The 22,358-nt window shown below is 37.2% G+C and overlaps 2 protein-coding genes across 6 annotated transcripts in view; one reads left to right on the top strand and one right to left on the bottom strand.

Moving 5' to 3' along the window:
• The window catches only part of zfyve9a (zinc finger, FYVE domain containing 9a), a 29,073-nt gene extending 26,341 nt beyond the window's left edge, over positions 1-2,732 (top strand). For both annotated transcript variants that reach the window (XM_065276029.2, XM_065276028.2), the window contains exon 19: positions 32-2,732. In XM_065276029.2, the coding sequence (XP_065132101.1) occupies positions 32-193 (162 nt within the window). In that variant the 3' untranslated portion in view covers positions 194-2,732. The remainder of the gene's footprint in view (positions 1-31) is intronic.
• Positions 2,288-22,353, bottom strand: cc2d1b (coiled-coil and C2 domain containing 1B). Of its 4 annotated transcripts, none has more exons than XM_065276030.2 (27): positions 22,234-22,353; positions 21,894-21,997; positions 21,606-21,722; positions 21,375-21,516; positions 20,933-21,033; positions 20,719-20,832; positions 20,071-20,208; positions 19,684-19,960; positions 19,006-19,133; positions 18,586-18,664; positions 18,240-18,308; positions 17,961-18,103; positions 16,801-16,873; positions 15,403-15,548; positions 15,211-15,334; positions 14,948-15,120; positions 13,948-14,073; positions 13,807-13,865; positions 13,609-13,725; positions 13,441-13,514; positions 12,168-12,226; positions 12,028-12,079; positions 11,846-11,945; positions 8,822-8,912; positions 8,315-8,437; positions 4,581-4,625; positions 2,288-4,485 (listed from the first exon to the last, which is right to left on the bottom strand). In XM_065276030.2, exons 3-26 carry the CDS (start codon positions 21,669-21,671, stop codon positions 4,614-4,616), a joined length of 2,586 nt encoding a protein of 861 aa, XP_065132102.1. In that variant the 5' UTR covers positions 21,672-21,722; positions 21,894-21,997; positions 22,234-22,353; the 3' UTR covers positions 2,288-4,485; positions 4,581-4,613. The 4 variants fall into 4 exon arrangements, with proteins under 4 accessions (XP_065132102.1, XP_065132103.1, XP_065132104.1 ...); XM_065276031.2 differs by having other exon boundaries at positions 2,288-4,491; positions 4,583-4,625; XM_065276032.2 differs by having other exon boundaries at positions 21,606-21,703.
• Between the last annotated feature and the right edge of the window lie 5 nt (positions 22,354-22,358).

Here is a 22,358-nt window from a genome sequence, read left to right as displayed (position 1 = left end):
ATTATACTTTTCATTTAAAATTGTATTACAGGTGGGCTACCTGGCAGGTAGCAACGGTCAGCCGCTGCTTCCCCAATACCTGAGCGATTTAGACAGTGCCCTCATCCCTGTGATACACAGCGGGGCTTGCCAGCTAAGCGAGGGGCCTGTGGTTATGGAGCTCATCTTTTACATCCTGGAGGTCATCTCCTAAAAGGATAGAGTCCCTTTTCTCTTGCTCTCCTCTCTCTCATTTGCACTTGAAAGAGCCTGAAAGCTGTGCAGGAAAACATCCTCCATACCACCTATGCACCATCTCCACTGGGACCTCTGAATGTGGTGCTCTCTTTCGTTTCTCCTCACTTCTCAACTCCACTGTGGAAACCATAGGCCCTGATGAGTGGCAAACTGGAATCAGATCTCTGCAAAACATATTGTAGCAACATTGATCTCCTAAAACACTAGAGGGCGCTCTTCACTCTCAGCTCTATTGGAAAGACTCCTGAAATTGAAAGACTGAGGACCTGGAAGGGTTTGGACTGTGGTGCACGGTTCCAGCGCCTTAATACAAACAAAGAACGGATTCCTACGAGTTTCGGTCTCACCTTTAAGCTTTATGAATCACCAGATGCTTTATTTCATAAATATGGACCTCCTTTTGTTTTTGGATTTTGTTGGTGGAAATATTGCTCCAAAGCTAATATGATGTAGCCTCATCAGAGATGGACTGCAACAAAAGATTGTGGCACCGTAGTAGGGATGATACATGTTACTAATGTCAAGAACGGACCTCTGTAACAAACAAAACTCTTCGACTTAATAAAATTGAACAATAACATCAAGCGGCCTTCAGGATTTCGACTACAGCTTCAAGAACCACAGAATGGCAGGTTTGGCACGAATGAAGCTCTCCGAACTTTATGCAGTGTATTGATCTATACATCATCTGTGGTCGCTGTATTCAGCATCCTTTCCACCTTAGCCCATCTCATTTCTTCTCCAACCTTTTCATGTTTATATAATGTTCTCCTCCCAGTGTTTTCAAAATGTTGTTGTGGTTGGAATTATGTAATGAATAGATGTAAAAAGCAATGCAGTGCACTGGATATGAAGCCATTATTAGGAACGATGAGGAACACGAAGACTAACATTATATATTCTTGAAAGATTGACTCCATGTTAATTTAATCATGATATAACAGGTTGGCATGTGCTTTCTAAGCCTTAATTATTTCAGTTTGGGGGTCATTAACTCCATTGATTTTTTTCACAGTGTTGAATGATGTGTTGCGTCCTTAAACAGACCTTTTATGGAGCTGCTAAGAGCGTTTATTAATATGCTTTATATGAGCAGAAACCTGCAGGACCTGCCTTGTAAAAAATGGCCCATCACTGTATGGCGTTTTAGTTTGCTGTCTTTTACTGACATTATGTGTTATAAATTATATAAAGGGTTTCATGAGAATAGCACTCACTTCGTAAGCAGGAGTAATTCAATTAATATTTAATTTGGATCTTGTTTAATAATACAGGCAGGCACTCACCAAAAATCCAACACAAGGGGCTCTTTATATGCACTGTATGGATCACACATGTCAATACTTTAAAATGTAATGAATGTACCCAAAAGTCAAATAAAGTTATTGTCGATCCTACGCTCTGAAAATGGCCAAGTTATTTTTGACCTATAATGGGTAAATATTAGACAGAACACATGCTGGGTTTAAAATGACCCAATGTTCGGTTGTTGTTATGCAACCGTGGGGTATAACTACCCAGCATTAGGTCAATTTTAACCTAGCGGTGTGTTCTGTCCAATATTTACCCATTATGGGTCAAAATTAACCCAGCCATTCAAGTTAAACTGTAAGACACTGTGATTGGGTGTTTTAACTATAAATATAAAGCCCTGTCTAGTTAAATAGCAAGAATTATACATGATATTGATAACAATAGTACACTAGTCAACATTCGAAGTGGATCAAAACCATTCATAAACGTTGTCTTAAAACAAATACCCAATACATATTCTTGTCTTGTCAACTTTAATCTTTTGAAATATTAACTTTTTGATCCACTTCAAATGTTGACTAGTATATTTTGACAATGACAATCAAATTGTAGCTAATCTTTCAGTCGGATTACACCACTGGACAGAAAGTAAAGGTGCTATTATGATTTTCAATAGCAATGTTGAATATGGTTTAATCGGAAACCCTGAGCTCAGTGTGGTGCAGGATGTTAAATGAGGACAGCAGGTGAACCTCATGGATCTATTTTAGTTGGTCAGTGGTACAGAGATAAATCATTTGTTGTATTGACAGCTTTGGACCGTTCATTAAAAATAAATGGCATTTCAGGAAGGTTACATCGTCTTCCACATGCATTTCAAACCACATCTTTGTTAGTCTTTGCATCCACCTTTGTTTTTATTTATTTCCAGATGTGCAGTATTGTATTACCTAAAACCCAGTCTTTGTTTTGTTGATCACAGACATGAACTAGTTTTAGTTCTCTGAAAACCTTTTGGATTCTGATGTTTCGGTAGATGGGTGGGTGGATCTGCTTTCAAGGACATATTTGTACAATCCATTCAGATTCACTTTGATCTGTGATTAAACTGACATGGGCAAAATGGAAATAATTTGCAATGTATAAGAAGCCAAAAAGAAATGAATATACATCTTTTCTTTATTGTACACTACAAATGTCAATAAAAGCAGTCTTTATGAAACCTGTTGAATATATAAAAATATGCCATCTTTGTCTTTTGAAGACATGTTAAATAATCTGCATGTAAGGTAGAATAAAGGCTTGCATTTCCATCAAGTCTTTAAAGGAAAAAACTACAATTCTTAAATTCTCATTTAATAACAAAACAAGGTTTACAAACTTGAAAAAAAATAAAATACAGGCAAAAAATAAAACCATAACGTCAGAACAGTAAAAACCTACATATTTAAACTATATAGTATGAGATCCTAGTAAGAGTGAAATGACCAGTCAACTCGGAGCCGGTTTTCAGTAAAAGCCTTATAATTTGATGAATCAAATGTAGTGATGAAGTGACCCAGACAGTATAATTTAAGCCAGGACTAGGCTCCGTCTGTGACTGTTAAATTGCTCTTTCAAAGTGCCAGAGCTGTTAAAAACCAAATAATTCACATGAGATGAAAACAACTGTGAATGAAATGAATGGACAGAGCTGCACAGCATATAAATCAGACTTATTAACCAAGATTTCACATTGTCCAGGCCTAAAAACAAAATATCTCGAAGACCTAAATGAGTTATTTTTAGACTGGCAAAGTGAACAAGACTGAATGAATTCTGAATTAAATCTATGGCAAGTGAAGGTGCCCATCAAATCTTAAAACAATAACTTAAGTGCACACAAGATTGCAATGTAAACATTGGCTAAATATGGCTAAAGTGACTTGTAGGAGCATTTGCAATTCAGACAGATCAAGACTGTCAAACGTAAGATCAGCTGTATGCATCAAATAAATTGACCAATTAAAAGTTTTTTTTATACATATATACACACACAACTCTCTAAGACGCATAGGTCTTCCTTTGCTAAGTTTAAATGGCAACAAAAGTGGCTCTTCTGACTATTGCAGCCCAACTACTAGTACAACAAATTATCACCAAAGTGCCAAAACGCTTATATAAGTTAAACTACTACGGGAAAGATTTTCTTATTTTAAATCTGGTGGCAGCACTCATTTACATGTGCAAAAAGCAGAACGAAAAACAGATAATTCGGAAGATTTGATAAATAATTCACATCTAGTTCAAAAAATAAAAGCTGGTTTATGGCTTTAAGGAAAATATAAACAGTACTCTGGCACTACTTATCCACAATTAACCAGTGTTAAACAGCCAGTTCACATAATATAACAAAGTTGTGAAATGTCAGGCGAAGTGTTTGGAGTTTAAATGCAATCGTTTGTGCATAGCTTACTGCAACTGACTAATTTGCATAGCACTAATATAAGTAGTAATGACATGGCAGCCATAGGCTCCTACTATCAGGGAGACGAGATTAAGTCATTTATCTTACTGCAGCAACAGTGATTACTTTGGCATTAGTGCAGAAGTGCATCCCAGAGCAGCAAAAAAAGCTCAGCTCTCATTGGCATGAACTCCAAAGCATTAACGTAACAGCTGGAGTAAACGTTATTACAAAATCAAGAGGCAATCCATCTCAAAGGGCAAAGAGGAAGATCAATCTCACACAAGTGTCTACTGCCTCATCTTAATATCCACTGTATTATTATAACTTTTTTGACCCCAACTGCAACATCCAAACTTTTTCACCCTAAAAAAAAAAAGACAAAGTGACCTGCCTCTGTCAGTGACACTCTCTCTGTGAATGTCTCTTAAAGCACATAGTGCGTATGAAATGTCCTTTTAATATTCATCTTGTGTTTAGTGCCTGAAACTAGCAGCTACAGCCTTCCATAATCTCCTCTACTCTTGATAAAGCGTTGAGACCTCAGTCAGTACCTGTGAGGAGAGGAGACTGAAGGGTTAAATTCTGATGTTTAAATGAGATATGTACTGTAATAAATCATTACAACAGTAAAAATGTACCTACTTTATGAAGATGTTTTGTAGGTCTGTGTCAATTACAGCAGTACCTAACAAACGACAAAGTTCAAGATGAAACCATTATTTAAGTCTCTCTGTAGTTGATCACTTTATTTTTTATTTTTTTATTTATGCATTTGGCAGATCCTTTTATACAAAGCAACTTATAGTGCATTAGCTATAATTTTTTTATCAGAGTACCTGTGTTCCCTGGGTTCGAACCCATGACCTTTTGCGCTGCAAACGCAATGCTCTACCACTGAGCTATACAGGAACATTTTGGGGCGGTTTTCCGGACAGGCATTAGCTTAAGCCAGGACTAGGCCTTAGTTTAATTAGAAAATATAACTTCTTTTAACAAACATGCCATACTAAAAACATTACTTGTGTGCATTTAGGGGCAAAACAAAGGGCACTGGTGTATTTTAAGATATGTCAGTGCAGGTTGTTTTTAGTTTGGAGGGCTCTTACATTTATTTTAGTCTAGGACTTGACTAAACCCTGTCCGGGAAACCGCCCTATTATTTCTTAAAACTCATCTTTAATCATCGAAGTAACCTATTTAAACGTTTTGCATGAGAAACTATTTCTTTATGCCTTAACATAGCCTATGCTGAGAATGTAACTCGACAAACTTGCTTTAAGTGAAATTAGTCTTATGAGGTGTCATGAAACATTTTGATAAAAAAGTAAATGCTATCAAAATAAGAAGCATACAGTTACAAACATCTCTTCATGTACTATTTTGGACATGATTTCAAATGACATCATACAAACCAATTTTTTCCTCATTTGAGGGGAACATTTTCATTACCGTGTCCATGACTGGATTTGGGTTCTTTGACATGGAAAATTTATAATTAAAAAATCTAAAAAATAAAAAGCTTCAGTGCATGTTATACTATAAAAATGTATAGTAAAGAAACGTGATATTTGGTGATCATTGGTAAATGTAGAAGACAATAATAAGGAATATAAATGTCTCCAAGACTAATTTTCTCATCCTCCGCAACAATTTTCTATCATTGTTTAAGCCCTCAAGGAACTAACATTTTCCAAAAAAAAAAAAAAAAATTAGTTGGAAGGGACATAATTCACTATGACACTCAAGATGGCTGAAATTTTGTTTGTCATACCTAGAGAACTTTTTAGTTCTTTTTAGAGTTTGTAAATGCATATATTTAAATGTAATATCATGTTGCGGTAATGATAATTTTTGATAATGATAATTTAAAAAAATTTAATAATTCTATAGGAAATATGTTTAAATCCTCTAAAAATAATGGTTATAGTAAGTTTAGACCTTAATCTTATATGTGCAAAAAGAATTGGCTTCAAGGGCTTTTTAAAAATTTTGATGCTGGACACCTTCTAAATCTGGATTTCTTGAGAATCACCTATATGTGATTGTGAACTCATAAATATGATAATATGCAAATTAATCCACGCCTCCAATCACTCTATTTGATCTGCTCAGTCAACACGTGATTGGTTAAATACTTGTGCACCGCATTTTTGAGACTGTCTTTGATAAACTGCAGTTTTAAGGAGAAAATACTCAGCAATGGTGTTAACAGATAAATGTACAAATATTTGACCCTTGACCACAAAACCAGTCATAAAGGGTACATTTTTTTAAATTGAGAGATAAAATCTGAAAAAATATGGGTTCCATTGATGTATTTTTGTTTGTTAGGATACTATTTGAAAAATCAGGAATCTGAGAATTAAAAAAAAAAATGTTGAGAAAACTGGCTTTATAGTTGTCCAAATTAAGTCATTAGCAATTGCATCCACCAACAAAAATAAAATTTTGATATACAGTCTTGTTCAAAATAATAGCAGTACAATGTGACTAACCAGAATAATCAAGGTTTTTATTATATTTTTTATTGCTACGTGGCAAACAAGTTACCAGTAGGTTCAGTAGATTCTCAGAAAACAAACGAGACCCAGCATTCATGATATGCACGCTCTTAAGGCTGTGCAATTGGGCAATTAGTTGAAAGGGGTGTGTTCAAAAAAATAGCAGTGTCTACCTTTGACTGTACAAACTCAAAACTATTTTGTACAAACATTTTTTTTTCTTTCTGGGATTTAGCAATCCTGTGAATCACTAAACTAATATTTAGTTGTATGACCACAGTTTTTTAAAACTGCTTGACATCTGTGTGGCATGGAGTCAACCAACTTGTGGCACCTCTCAGCTGTTATTCCACTCCATGATTCTTTAACAATTCATTCACATTTCTTGGTTTTGCTTCAGAAACAGCATTTTTGATATCACCCCACAAGTTCTCAATTGGATTAAGGTCTGGAGATTGGGATGGCCACTCCATAACATTAATTTTGTTGGTTTGGAACCAAGACTTTGCCCGTTTACTAGTGTGTTTTGGGTCATTGTCTTGTTGATACAACCATTTCAAGGGCATGTCCTCTTCAGCATAGGGCAACATGACCTCTTCAAGTATTTTAACATATGCAAACTGATCCATGATCCCTGGTATGCGATAAATAGGCCCAACACCATAGGAGAAACATGCCCATATCATGATGCTTGCACCTCCATGCTTCACTGTGTACTGTGGCTTGAATTCAGAGTTTGGGGGTCGTCTCACAAACTGCCTGTGGCCCTTGGACCCAAAAAGAACAATTTTACTCTCATCAGTCCACAAAATGTTCCTCCATTTCTCTTTAGGCCAGTTGATGTGTTCTTTGGCAAATTGTAACCTCTTCTGCACATGCCTTTTTTTTAACAGAGGGACTTTGCGGGGGATTCTTGAAAATAGATTAGCTTCACACAGACGTCTTCTAACTGTCACAGTACTTACAGGTAACTCCAGACTGTCTTTGATCATCCTGGAGGTGATCATTGGCTGAGCCTTTGCCATTCTGGTTATTCTTCTATCCATTTTGATGGTTGTCTTCCGTTTTCTTCCACGTCTCTCTGGTTTTGCTCTCCATTTTAAGGCATTGGAGATCATTTTAGCTGAACAGCCTATCATTTTTTGCACCTCTTTATAGGTTTTCCCCTCTCCAATCAACTTTTTAATCAAAGTACGCTGTTCTTCTGAACAATGTCTTGAACGACCCATTTTCCTCAGCTTTCAAATGCATGTTCAACAAGTGTTGGCTTCATCCTTAAATAGGGGCCACCTGATTCACACCTGTTTCTTCACAAAATTGATGACCTCAGTGATTGAATGCCACACTGCTATTTTTTTGAACACACCCCTTTCAACTAATTCAACTACTTGCCCAATTGCACAGCCTTAAGAGCGTGCATATCATGAATGCTGGGTCTTATTTGTTTTCTGAGAATCTACTGAACCTACTGGTAACTTGTTTGCCACGTAGCAATAAAAAAATATACTAAAAACCTTGATTATTCTGGTTAGTCACATTGTACTGCTATTATTTTGAACAAGACTGTATTTACAGTATGAAATGTACAAAATATCTTCATGGAACGAGATCTTTACATAATATCCTTATGATTTAGGGCATAAAAGAAAAATCGATAATTTTGACTATTTGAATATTGCTGGCTATTTCTACAAATGTACCTGTGCAATTTAAGACCAAAGTCACATATAGTTTGTCTTAAGTACAATATAAAACACCACTTTAAAATTGATAACTCCAAGTGTGCTTTTAAAAATGGGGATATACACAATGTCATAGTGTTTGTTGAATATTGGTATCTTTGTAAAACTAATAAGAGTACCACAGCACCAACCTGTGGTTCTTCCAGTACCAGCCAGCGTTCTGTGATAGTTTGGAGGTCCTGACCACTCAGTGGCTCTCTGAGTCGCACTTTTACCTCTAAAAGACCACCTGTGGGCTTTCGCCCATCCATGACCTACATGCAAACACAACACACATTCTCTTCATTAATTAATGTAAATATAGCGATGTCTGGCTGGCTCAAGTTTATACTTTCACAGCTAATGTTTGAAGTCTCATATCCAGGTCCTACACTGCCCTACAAAGGCAAAATGCAGTAACTTCATTTTTTGGTCAAAATTTTAAGACCTCCTTTATTATGTGGATAAGTATCTCGAGTCAATTTCGTTGTTTTTTAATTTTTTAGAAAATAATCACGAAAAAAATGACAAAAATGTCTAATTCTAGGAAGATATGATACTTTGTGTTTGTAGGGCAGTGCATCCATACTATACAAAAACAGCCCTGGATGGACTTTATAAACAACACAAAGAGACTGTGACTGAAAAGCCGAGCTTACCTCGATTATCTCCCTCACTTCACTTTCAGATTCCAGTTTCTCCAGTTTGAGGTGGGCTGCTCCTACTGGTTTGTCACTTCTCAGAAAGCCACTGTGACAACACAAAGAAATCAGTGTGAAGTTCAGTTCCACCTACACATACTGAGTCAGCATACACCAGGCCAGACACAGAAGTCAATTCAGGGCAGCACTGATCAAATATTTAATTTATTGCATAGGTCCTTCAAATGCACATGAATCCTATTAGAAATCTTTTTCCCAGTGTGGTACATTTAAGTGCAAAATGACCATCTTCACCTTCGGTAAACTACAGTCATATGCAAAAGTTTGGGCACCCCTGACGATTTCCATGATTTTCATAATGAGCTCACCAAAACAAATGTGTGTTCCAATTAATCAGTGCTAAGTAATTACAGGTATTCAAATCAAACAAAATGACAAGGCTGGCCAAATGTATGCACCAGTCTAATTTTGTTTTGATGCATATTGCTCATTTTCTGTTAATCCAATAAACCTCATTTTACTACTGATCTATTACTGTGTCCTTCAGTTATTTGATAAATCAAAATGAAACACCCAAATATTTATAAATGAAAATCATGGAAATTGTCAGGGGTGCCCAAACTTTTGCATATGACTGTATTCCTTTTAATACATTTTATACATCCGTGCGGTGTTGTTGTAGAAATATCCATATTTAAAATGTTATTAACGTTATAAACTACCTTCCGGTAGCGCCGCCATCTTAGACTCAGGAGAGAGTATTAGCGTAGTGTACGCACTTTTCTTAGTGACGTATGACAAATTCGGAGGGCGGGGGCACAGAGCAGCAGCAGAGAAACTCTGTACGCTGCGTAAGCTCTCATCCTGAATGCGCATCACTCTAAGATGGCGGCGCTACCGGAAGGTAGTTTATAACGTTAATAACATTTTAAATATGGATATTTCTACAACAACACCGCACGGATTACCCACAGAAGACCTTTGTTTATCATCCTGGAGCCGTTTGGATTTAATTTGTGAAGGATGGACGCACTTTTTTTGGACTTGAAGGTCGTGGACTATTGCTGGACCCCGTAACATTACATTTAATCAACTGAAAGATATAAAATATTTTCTAAAATATCTGAAAATGTGTTTGTCTGAAAAACGATGGACATATGCAACTCGGACAGCTTGGGGGTGAGTAAATCATGGGTTTAATATCGTTTTTGGCCGAACTATCCCTTTAAGAAATATTTACATATCACTGGATTTCATCTTGTTTTTATTTTTTGTCTGGAAAAGAAAGTTATTTAGTTGCAGGTAAACCAGAAAAACTGATAGTTTTACTCATTAAACAAAAGATTAACAAAAATGTGAATTGTCACAGAGGAAAAAGTTAGGACACCCTGCCCTCTAATAGCGAGTGTTACCCACTTTGGCTGAAATTACTTCAGTGAGACGCTACTTGTAGCCATCTACCAGTCTCTGACATTGGTCTGAGGAAAGTTTGCCCCACTCCTCAATGCCATTTTTTTAGCTGTGAGATATTTGATGGGTTTCTTGCATGTACAGCCCGTTTTAAGTCAGCCCACAGCATCTCAATGAGATTCAGATCTGGGCTTCGACTCGGCCATTCCAGTACTCTCCATTTTGTTTTAAGCCAGTTCTTGGTGGATTTACTGGTATGTTTTGGGTCATTGTCCTGTTGCAGGATCCAGTTCCGCTTCAGCTTATTTTTTTTGCAAATGGTCTCACATGTTCCTCAAGCAACACAGTAGAATTCATGATGGTGAGCAGGCCAGGTCCTGCTGCAACAAAAAAAACCCAAACCAGGACACTTCCACCTCCATGTTTTTCAGTTGGTATGAGGTTCCTTTCCTGGAATGCTGTATTTGGTTTATGTCAAACATGTCCTCTGTTGTGGTGTCCAAATAATTCAGTTTTAGACTCATCTGTCCAAAGAACATTATTCCAGAAGTCATGGTGTTTGTCTACATTCTCTCTGGCAAGCTTCAGTCTGGCCTTTATGTTTTTCTTAGAGAGCAGGGTTTCCTCCTTGCACACCTCCAATGAAAGTTAAACTTGTGTAGTCTCTTTCTAAATTGTAGACGCATGCAATTTTACATCAACAATAGCAAGAGCCTGCTGTAGGTCCTGTGATGAAATTTTAGGGTTTTTGGTGACCTCTTTTAGCATCTTGCTGTCTGCTCTCGAGGTGAACTTGCTTGGACGGCCAGACCTGGGCACGTTGACAGTTGCTTTGAATGTCCTCCACTTGTAGACTATTTTCCGGACAGTGGAATGAAGTCTTTGGAGATCTTTTTAAATCCCTTTCCAGACTCATAAGCTTCTACAATCTTCTGTCTGAAGGCCTCGGATAGCTCTTTTTATCTCAATATGGTGTCCACTCTCACATCAACAGCCAAGAGCACACCAAACCAAATGTAGTAGATTTAAATAGGGCAAGCCTCCTCATATCAATGTTCTAATCATGTGTACTTGTTATGATACACCTGTGTGTGATTTTAGCCAATATAAGTGGGAATAATTGTTGGGATGTCCTAACTTTTTCCTTCGTGACAATTCACATTTTTGTCAATCTTTTGTTTAATGAGTAAAACTAGGTTGGTTTTTGTTGTTTACCTGCAATTAGATCACTTTCTTTTCCAGACAAAAATAAAAACAAGATGAAAACCAGTGATATGTAAATATTTCTTAATAAAGAACAGAAAATGTAATGGGGTGTCCTAATTTTTTCACATGACTGTATATACAGCATGTGAAAACCCAGCTAGTCTTTTTTCCATTAACTATTTTCTACATAAAATCCCGCTTCATTCTGTGAAAATATACCCTTGATATCTTTAATATTGACTTAGGTTATGTCAAAGATTGAAATCAATGAGTGAAATCTAAATTTGATGCTCCATATCTCATAATTACATTATAAGACTTTAGCCTGGATTTCACAGGCAGGGTCACATACTATATAATGTATTATTGTGTGTAGCACAGTGCTCGTTTTTGTGCCGAACTCACCCTTTGTGCAGAACCTCCAGCTTTAGACCTTTAGACTGCACCACCCTTCTGAAGCCACGATGGTTACGATTGATGTTCAGCTTGAAGCTCTGGTTATACTCTGCCAAAATACAAAACAATACAGATTACTGTAGTTCAACAAACAACTGCTGCTTCATTTAAGGGAAGGAAAACATTGTTACCTGGGTTGTTTGTATTTTTAACGACTGATGTTTTATGTTTCTGAGGTTGATCCTGACAAGAAAAGTGAGATTCACATTTAATTATCACAAATGATGTCTAGGTAAATTTAGGCTAAGATTAGATAAGTAATGGTACTTACTGTACTGGGGTATGGGAATTCAAATTTGACATATGCATCCAAGTCACTGGTTGCAATGCCTTTTAAAAAAAGCAGAGGGGAAGATGTAAGTCAAAAGTACTTGTAGAATTAAATGAATACAGGGTTCCCACACCTTACTTAACTTCAAATTCAAGGACCTTTCAAGGACTTTCCAGGTCCAATAACCTCAAATTCAAGGACTAAATGTGGGGACATTTCAAGTGAGAGCAAGGTTACATCGTGTTACTTTTTAAGATGCATTGTTACAGTTCCCTTTCGAGGGAACTCACGCTGCGTCACTGTAGTGACGCTTTGGGGACACCTCCAGGGGTAAGTGCGTCTGAATGTGTATATCAAATTCAACCAACGGTGAGGCTTAACTCTTTCACCGCCAGCATTTTTCATGATTTTCACAAAAGTTGAAATGCCTTTCAGAAAATGCTCCTTTTTAAATATATAAACATACAATATATGAAATAAAAGAACAGACCCTCTGCTTTCAAACAAAGAAATCAGTTTTATCCTACCTTCATGTGTTCTGTTTTTATCACCTCTTAAATATGTGTAGGTTTCATAAAAAACACCAAATTTTGAGCAAAAAGCTGAGATAATTCAATTTTTGTGAAGGACTTTTGATAGAGATCACATGCAGAGCGATCTTTAAAACATACACGGACATACAGCTGTTTGCCCTAGGGCAATACTTCCGGTTTTTATAAGTTGCGGAAGAGCGGTATTGCAGATTGACGAGATGTCTCGTCAATGGCGGGGAAAGAGTTAATGACGAAGACAGGGTGATGCGGGAGCCAGGAAGTATATCGCTATTTGAAATATTGCCAAAGACGTGTTACAGGGACGCAGGAAGTATGGCAAGGGAGACGCAGCGTCTCGTTCCCTTCTCAGGGAACAACAGTTACATATGTAACTTGAGACGTTTTCATTTGTCAAAACACAAATATGCAAAAAAAGCATTATGGTATAAATCAACATTCGCATAGAGAAGATATAAGCATTTAAAGCAAACAGTTTAGCACGTGTGCTTAAAAAGTCTAGAATTTTTATGATATTATCCTACACTACACAGGGAATAATATGGATTTTTTTTCCAGAAAACTTCTTGCATAAAATCGATTCAAGCACTTTCAATGACCTGTATTTATGCATGTATATTTTCAAAAACTTCCCAGGGGCTTGAATTTTTCCAGCCAGATTCACAAAGTTTTCAAGGACTCCTGTGAATATAAATGTTGTAGTGTGAATGCAGGTGTCTCACCAGAGGGAGCAGGAAGATTCATCCCCCTTACAATCATCACAATCATGTCTGTACTAGTGAGGTCCGGAAATATCCTACAAAAGTGGAGATCAAGAAAAAACATATTATTCAAACGTTACACAATAAAGACCTAAAAACTGTCCACGCATTCATAAGATCTGATCTAACCTGACGGTGCGATAAGTTCTCTCCTCAAAGTGATGTTTAGGAGGCTCAAGCCCCCTATTCTGTGCCAGTTTAAGGACCTCCAGGCTCTTGTTACATTGCTCTCCCATTTTTTCAAACCTTAAAAAAGTTAGGAAAACAGGAATTAATGAACAGTCCTGTGAAAGTGTGTATGTGTAACGTTTGGTATTATATACATACTTGGTCGTCTCTGCAACGTTCCCCATGTGCGTAAACTGCTTGGAATACGTCACGCATTTCTGTAAATCAAAGGAAACTCACATATATTTAATATTCACATATAATCTGTAACTTATTCATTCACATGCTGTTTTTTGTTACCTCATGTTGCTCTTTCAGTAGTTTGGTAAGTTGAGTGTAGACTTGCTCAGACTTCTCTGATATCTGAACATCACTGTGATGGACTAAGATGAAGTCCTCCTCTTCATCTCCAGGTGGTGAAGGCACCTAAAGAATAATCCCATTATTATTCAATTTAACAGTACTACAAAATCAGTATCAAAAGCTGGATCCATTTTGCTTAATTTTCTGAAAATATTTAATAACTGCATACTGATTATTTCATTTGCAGGATTTCTTCAAGTCCCCTGTGGTGAAAATCAAACTTTTATTGTTGTTTATCTATGTGCTTTTTGTTTTAAATATGCTTAAAAGCAAGCCTTGTGCACATTCATTATTCAGCACTATTGCTGAGCATTTTCTCCTAAATTTTCCAAAGACCGAGCTTTGAAATCTCAAATACATAACCAATCACATCATCAAGTGGATCAATAGTTCGAGTCATACATTTAAAGGGGACATATGAAAATCAGACACTTTCCATGTTTAAGTGCTATAATTGGGTCCCTAGTGCTTCTATCAACCTAGAAAATGTGAAAAAGTTCAACCCAGTAACTTAGTTTTGGTAAACCATTCTTTGCAAGTATGTGAAAAATAAGAATTTGAAAATGTTCTCCCCTTGTGATGTCAAAAGGGGGTCTTATTATAATAATACCGCCCCTTAATCTGCACTATCCAATCGCATCACTGCCATTTGGTGCTGAGATTAGCTCGTTTGCATTTTTAAAAGGACACACCCAAAACGGCACATTTTTGCACAAACCTACAAAGTGGCAATTTTAACATGCTATAATAAATTATCTGTGGGGTATTTTGAGCTATAACTTCACATACGTACACTGGGGACACCAAGATATGTTTGACATCTTGAAAAACTTTTACATATGCTATTGTGATGCTCAAAGATGAGTTTTAAGTGATAAAATTGTCAACTACAGGGAAACTTAAAAGAATTCAAACAAACTGTAGTAAGAAATGTTACCTTGCTTACGTCCACTGTTTTACCGCTACGCACTGCTTCTATCATAGGCTCCAAACCCTTGGCTGTGCGCAGGAAGGTCTTGGCCTGCTCTAGGTCTTGCTTCTGTTTAGCCTGCAGTGCTGCTTTCATGTACTGCTTTTTACGGCTCTCCAGAAACTCCAACTGCTGCTGAGCTGAGGACACAATAACCACATTCAAGACCACATGACAAAAATGTAGTGTGACATGGATCAGTCAAAAACAAAGTGTCCTTAATCACCAACCAGTGTCAGTCAGACTCCCTCTTTTGGACGTCCTGTCAGGGGAAGGGCTTCTTTTCGGCTCCTGTATTGTTGGTGGTACTGCGAGCGTGGGTTTCTTTTCGTTGTCTAATTTTGCAGTTTTAACCTGAAAGCAAATGATTTATCAAACTCTCCTGTCTTTATAGAAATTTGTGTTTCTATGCAGGCACTTACCTCTGCCACCTTCTCATCCCCATCTTCATCTTCGTTTTCATCCCCAGCTTCAGTTTCATTAGATGTCAGCTTATTGGCTGTTTCTAGCACAGCAGCCAATCCTTGCTCAGGTGAAGTGGCTTTCTGGCCTGGGATTGGAGGAAAACCTATAGGGCATAGTTAAATTTGATAAAATCCTTGTTTCTTGGAAGTCATTCAAGCAAATCTTTCAAGAGTAAATGTGCAGCTCAAATGCAAAAGCGAAAGTGGATCACTGTGTCCTGTGTTCAAACTTGTGTCCCTTGTGACTACTTGGACTTGAATACAAATGGAATGTGGCAGTGACATGGATCACAGCGCCCCCCAATGTGTGGTTCAGTTTCTTCATTTTTACTAGGGATGCACCGAATCCAGGATTCGGATTCGGCCGAATACTGGGCTTTTTGACGGGGTTCGGGTTCGGCCGAATCCTAGATTTTTTTTCCACCGAACCGAATCCTAGGCTTGCGCTACGCTGGTCGACGTCACGCGGCCGTTGATTACACACATCGGGTGCTGACGTGGAGATGAGCTTTTTCTTTCGGTGAGCTTTAGGGGCTGGACACACCAAAACTTTTAAACACGGCTAAAAACGCCTTGAGGACACCAAATGCCAGCTGTTTTTCAGCCGAGCGCTTGGTAGCTGTGATGCTTCAGCTGTGAGCCGGTTGGTTGCTGTGGTAATGTCCCGCCCCTCCTCCATTGTAATTGGACGGCCGTGTGAAAACTGACATTGACGAGCGGAGCTTCTCACTCAAAGTTAAATATTGTTTTCAGCGCGGAGCTGCTTGCTTATTGGAAAAACGAGCGTGTCGCAACGCATCGCTTTCATTATGCTTAGGCTTATGGTAATTGTCAAAATAGTTTTCCAACTTGTCATCCTGGCATAATGTACAGTTAAAATTAAATAAAATGAAAAATACATGCTGTGGACGTTGTATAATTCATTAATGTGTTTTACTGTGTTAATGGAATAAGGATGCGAGTAGGATTCGGTATTCGGTTTCGGCCGAATCTTAAACGGTGGATTCGGGATTCGGCCGAACCTAAAAAATCTGGATTCGGTGCATCCCTAATTTTTACATTCTGACTTTCATCATTTGCAATGCTTCTAGTTACAAGAAATTTACTTTGTCTTGTGCAAAGGAGGTTTTTGCCACAAAAGCTTGCATGCACTTAAGAGAGTTTTGCAGCAAAAAATTTAAATACCAATGAAGTTACATTTGTGAAATTAAGGCCTTACAATTACTGACTAATAACCATTTAATTGCCATTAAAGTGAAATTACCGAACCCAAACATATGAGCCTCCTCAAATTCAAATGCATAGGCACAATGAAGAGAATCTCAGTTCAAACTAATGGTCTAAACAAGAACTGACCTGGCGGGACTGGAAGTTCATCGTAATTGACTGTTCGACCTGCTTTATGAGCACGGATGGCAGCCTGGTATTGCTGTGAATAAGAAAAGAACGACAAAGGATCACATGTAAAGAAAGATAAGCTTCCTTGTAAATTTCAACTCAACAACTCAAAAATGGGTTACGCTGTGCCAATGTGACCTTGACAAAATTTCCACAATGCACAAAGTGATACACTGATAAATCTTACGCAGTTTTATGATAACATTCAATGTGCAAATACCAACATCTGGTGTGATTAATTTAGGTTGACTCTTAAAAGGATTTTTCCATTTTCTTAAAAGAAAAATCCAGATAATTTACTCACCGCCATGTCATCCAAAATGTTGATGTCTTTCTCTGTTCAGTCGAGAAGAAATTATGTTTTTTGAGGAAACATTCCAGGATTTTTCTCATTTTAATGGACTTTAATGGACCTCAAAACTTCAACTGAGTTTCAAAGGATCCCAAACGAGGCATAAGGGTCTTATCTAGTAAAACGATTGTCAGTTTTGACAAGAAATAAAAAAATGCACTTTTAAACCACAACTTCTCATCTATCTCCAGTCCTTTGATGGGCCAGCGCAACCTCACGTAATTGCGTAATGCCGTGGAAAGGTCACATGTAACATATATGAAACGCACATTTGCAGACCATTTTAAACAATAAACTGACACAAAGACATTAATTAGTATAATTCCACATACAACAACGTCAGAACAGTCCTCTTTCTCCACACTTGCAAACACTGGGGTGTAGTTTCGCATACGTCATCCGTGACCTCTTGACATGATGACATATTAAGTGAGGTCGCACTGGCGCGTCACAGGACCGGAGGAAGACGAGAAGTTGTGGTTTTAAAGTGCATATTTTTTATTTTTCTTGTCAAAAATGAAAATCGTTTTGCAAGATAAGACCCTTATGCCTCATTTGGGATCATTTGAAACTTTTAAACTGCATTAAAACTGCTGTTATGTGTTGGGGTCCATTAAAATGAGAAAAATCCTGGAATGTTTTCCTCAAAAAACATAATTTCTTCTCGACTGAACAAAGAAAGACATCAACATTTTGAATGACACGGTGGTGAGTAAATTATCAGTTTTTTAAGAAAATTAACTAATCCTTTAATACATTTATTTACCTTAGCAATGCGGTCATGCATTCGGGCCTTGCGATCATCCCCGCTCGCTTTAGCTTGTGTAAAGGCCTCTTTATACTTTGCCATCCTCTGTTCTAGAGCTTCAAGAACAGTCTTGGGCTCAGCTGGGCCAGAACCACTATGAGCTAGAATAACCAAAAACAAAAAATAAAGACTAAGATACTAACAAACTTTGAGTAGCCTCTGTTGAAAGATAATTCAGATTAGACCATCATTAGTTAGACTATTTGAAAACATTGACCTGAGAGTTTGTGTACTGACCTTGTCCTTCATTGGCTTCAGGTGAGACTTTAACAGCTTCCTGAGGTTTAGACTGAGTAACTATGGAGGCTAAGAGAAAATTTAAGATTTGAGATCTAAAAAAAAATGCAATAGCATTTGCTCACTGCTATAATAACCCCCCCAAAAAATACAATTGTGTACAGATTGAATGAAAGATTAATTTAGATGAACAGTTAGTTTAGACTGACAGGAAATGCAACTAATGTTTAGTATAAATGCACTGGGGTGCGTCATGATACTATTTTCAATATATTTTGGGACTCAAAATTTGGATTTTCTTTTTTTAACCCATAAAATAGCTTACAGATGACACTTCAGGTCTAACCTTGAGCCAGAGGGGGTGGGAGGGAGCTCATGTCCACCGGCTGACCTTTCTCCAAAGCCTCAATTGCTGCATCGAATGCCTGAGCCAAACAAGCAAACAGTATAGTGGTTCCCTTTGTCTATTTCCTACAAGTCTTGAATATTTCAGATAACTTTACACATTTTTGCTACTGGTGAGTTACTAGAAATCATCACTGAGAGGAACAAGAATCTTGGTTATAAGTCAGATTCAAACTTGCTTGCCAACACTGAAATCAAGACAATATAGTTTAATATTTCAATGCCATTATTTTCCTGCAAAAAGAATTTGCCTCTACTTTTTGCAAATATCTGGGACTTCATAACACAAATAAGGAATGCTTAATTTGTAATAAAACATACCAAAATCATATTTATACAGATCTGGTCAAAATCATCTTACCTTGCTGGCCTTTATGTGCATTTTGGCTTTCTCAATATCCCCTGCATGTTTGGCCTTGAGAGCTGCCATCCTGTAGTCTTTCTGTCTCTCTAGCAAAATGTCTTTAGGGGGCTGTTCGACTGGAGACTCTGAAAACCATAATGGGCTCTTTACTAGAAAAACTCATACCTTTAGTTACATCAGCAAGCCAGAAACAACTTAAAGGGCAAGCAACCAATTTCAACATTGTTTTTCTATATATATAAAAAACCTTGTTAATTAAAGACATGTATATAATTTGGAGATTGTTTAATTAAGGGGTCTAAGCATAATGTGCTGTCTCTTTTTATTTTTGGTTGTGGCTTAAGCCCTGTCCAGAAAACCACCCCATATGTCCTATCAAATATATCAAAGCACCTACATCTAAAATAAGCAACAACAAAAAATACTGACCAAACAGGAAAACAAGTTTTTATGATCTCATAACCACACTGTGGGGTCAGAGACTAACATTAAAAGTTTCCATTCATGCTGATTTCATACAAAATGTTTCAAACCTTAAACTTAAATAAAAAAAATCTAAAGTTCACTGTGGTTTCTGATTTTTCACCCATATAAATATTTTGTCCTTATATACGTAGCTGTTCACCTCCACATTTTGTAATCTTTGGTCAGTTGCTGCAGAAACACTTCACTGACCTTCTACAGCTTTTCCTGTATGTTCCTCATCTGGAACTGACAAGGAAGCAGGTGATGGTAAACCAGAGGATTCCTTTCTAGTGTTTAGTGTTGGATCCATGAGAACAGGTGCCGTCTCCATGGAGACTGGGGAAATGTCAACAGCGCTGTCAGGTGACACTGCACTTTGGGCAGGGGGCTGATTCGGACCACAAGTGGCTCCTGTAACTGGAGGAGGAATCTCTGTTTCGTCAATCTTTCCTCCTTTCCGTACAGTTGCCAGCATAGTTTGTAATGTCTAAATAGGACAAAAATAAAAAAAAATTATCAATTACTATTATAAGATCCTTTTTAGTTCCCTGCTTTTATTATATTTGAAAATTCTGAAATCTACTTATCGTCACTCACCTTAAGGCCTCTCTCATATCGCCGAGCTTTAGAGGATTCCCCTGAGGCTTTGGCATTTGTAATAGCCTTTCTGTACATGTTAATTCTCTCGTCTAAGGTGTGTTCAATACTCCCAGAAATCGATTTGACTTTAGGTTCCTTAGAAAGAAAATAGAGAATGAGCTCTTTCTGAGCAAACAGCAAAATACCAACTACGAAAAGTGATTTTGTTGGTTTTAATGATGACATACACAAACATAACCCAAAATAGGGCTGCATAACAATTAATCGCACCTAATCATTTGCAGAATATTTTTTTAACATCATATATGTGTGTATTGTGTATAATAAATATATACATTCATGCATGTGTATTTTATATGCATAATTAAGAAATATTTACATGTGTATAAAAAATTTTATATTTATATATAATTTATGCATCATTTTTTCCTTAACATTATACATGAATGTGTGTTTATTTTTATATGCATAATTTTTAAACACAGTACACACATACATGATGTAATCAAAAACTTTTATTCTGCAAATGATTAGTTGCAATTAATCGTTATGCAACCCTAATCCTAAATCAAACCACTCTCAACTAAGTCAGGGGTAAATAACAACATTATACTATCTTCAATAGAAAGTTCAAATGAATCTAACCTGGCTTACTGGTGTCGGATCTGCTGAAGGAACTTCTGCGCTAACAGTTGAGGATGGGGTTGCGGCCCCTGAGTCCTCCATTTCCTCCCCTTCAACCACTTCCTGTAGCTCAGCCTAGCAACACATCACAACAAACAATTGTAATAAAAATTAGGTGCTGATGCCAAAAAGAAATAGTCCATTATCAAGAGAATACATTTATCTTTTTTTTTACCAGAAGGTCTTCATCATCCTCCAGGTTTGCATCATCATCATCATCGATGTCCTTCATGCATGCCTCCGCCATTTTTTCAATATCCTCCATTGGTAACGGGGCTTTAACACATAACATGCATTCATAGCAAACTTAATCAAATTTAAGTACATTACATGTAAATTTATCTTTGCAGGTTTGGTTGCAAGCAAACACGTGATTAATGATATGGTTATGAACATTGATTATGACTTTCTTAGTATCATGTATATGCTGTTATGTATACTGATTTGATTTACAACTATTTTATTTGTAAGATGTAAAAATATGATCCTTTACGTTACACAGCATACTAAGATCTCAAAATAATCTTAGTATTAAGATTATTTTGTAACCATGCACACACTGTAAAAAGCTCTTTACAAATAAAACTGAATTAAGTTTCATCAATCCTATTGCCTACCTTTGTCAGCCTTTTTACCCCTGGCAGGTGCTGTTGGTTTCTTCCCAACAATGGCAGCAAATTCAGCTTCTAAAGCTGGATCACTCAGATCCTGGTCCATGTCCATCATATCATTTGGCTTAAAATCAAGCAACAACCCCATCTGCAGAAAGACAGACCTTCTCCAGTACAGAACTGATCTTTTTCTTAAATTTTTTTTTAATCTAAGACAAACAGCTCAACAACACTTACCTGTTTGGCTGCAGCTGCCCCTTGGCCTTTCGGCGCTGCTGGTCGTTTATTTTTCCTGCCAAACATCTCCCTCCTGATTCTGCTGGACAAACACTCACCTGAATGTTTGAGGTCAGACTGTATAGTATAAATACAGCAGTAAAACTCTCACGTTCTGTACAATAGTATAGCTTTATAATAATTTAACTTTCATGAAATAAGAGCATGAATGTTTTCTGATCGCAGACTGACAGAAGTTTAGAGCAAATGAAGTCACATGTGTTGTTAACACGTGGACTGCTGACTCACCGCACTGATCCAGCAATGAATTATGGACTGTTTACTGTCTTTTCCTCCTCACCAGCAAACTATCCCTAATGTTACTTCCTCCTTCCGTCTGTGGCTTTATAAACCTTAGAAATTAAAGATGTCAGTTTATGTGTTACAAATAACAGCACGCTCGACAGCTATGTGAGACCAGTTTGAAAAACCTACACCTATATTAAACCCGCTGAAGTGAAAACTAGAATATACATTTTATGAGAACCGAAACCGAATCGATTAAAAGTAACCCATTCGACTTGCGTCTGATATATGAATTATGGCGTATTGTAATATAACTACTATGACTGAAAGTTTATTTATTCACCTTTGTGAACTTCTAAATTAAACGTATTGCAGCCAACAAAATTGCCCATAACATTACATTTGTTTTTCTAATGCAACCAATGCAACGAAAACATATCGCCACGCCCAGACCACACCGCACCATCC

Source organism: Paramisgurnus dabryanus, chromosome 6 (assembly GCF_030506205.2).
Source record: "Paramisgurnus dabryanus chromosome 6, PD_genome_1.1, whole genome shotgun sequence".
Taxonomy (NCBI): Eukaryota; Metazoa; Chordata; class Actinopteri; order Cypriniformes; family Cobitidae; genus Paramisgurnus; species Paramisgurnus dabryanus.
This window is presented reverse-complemented; position numbering and strand designations above follow the sequence as displayed.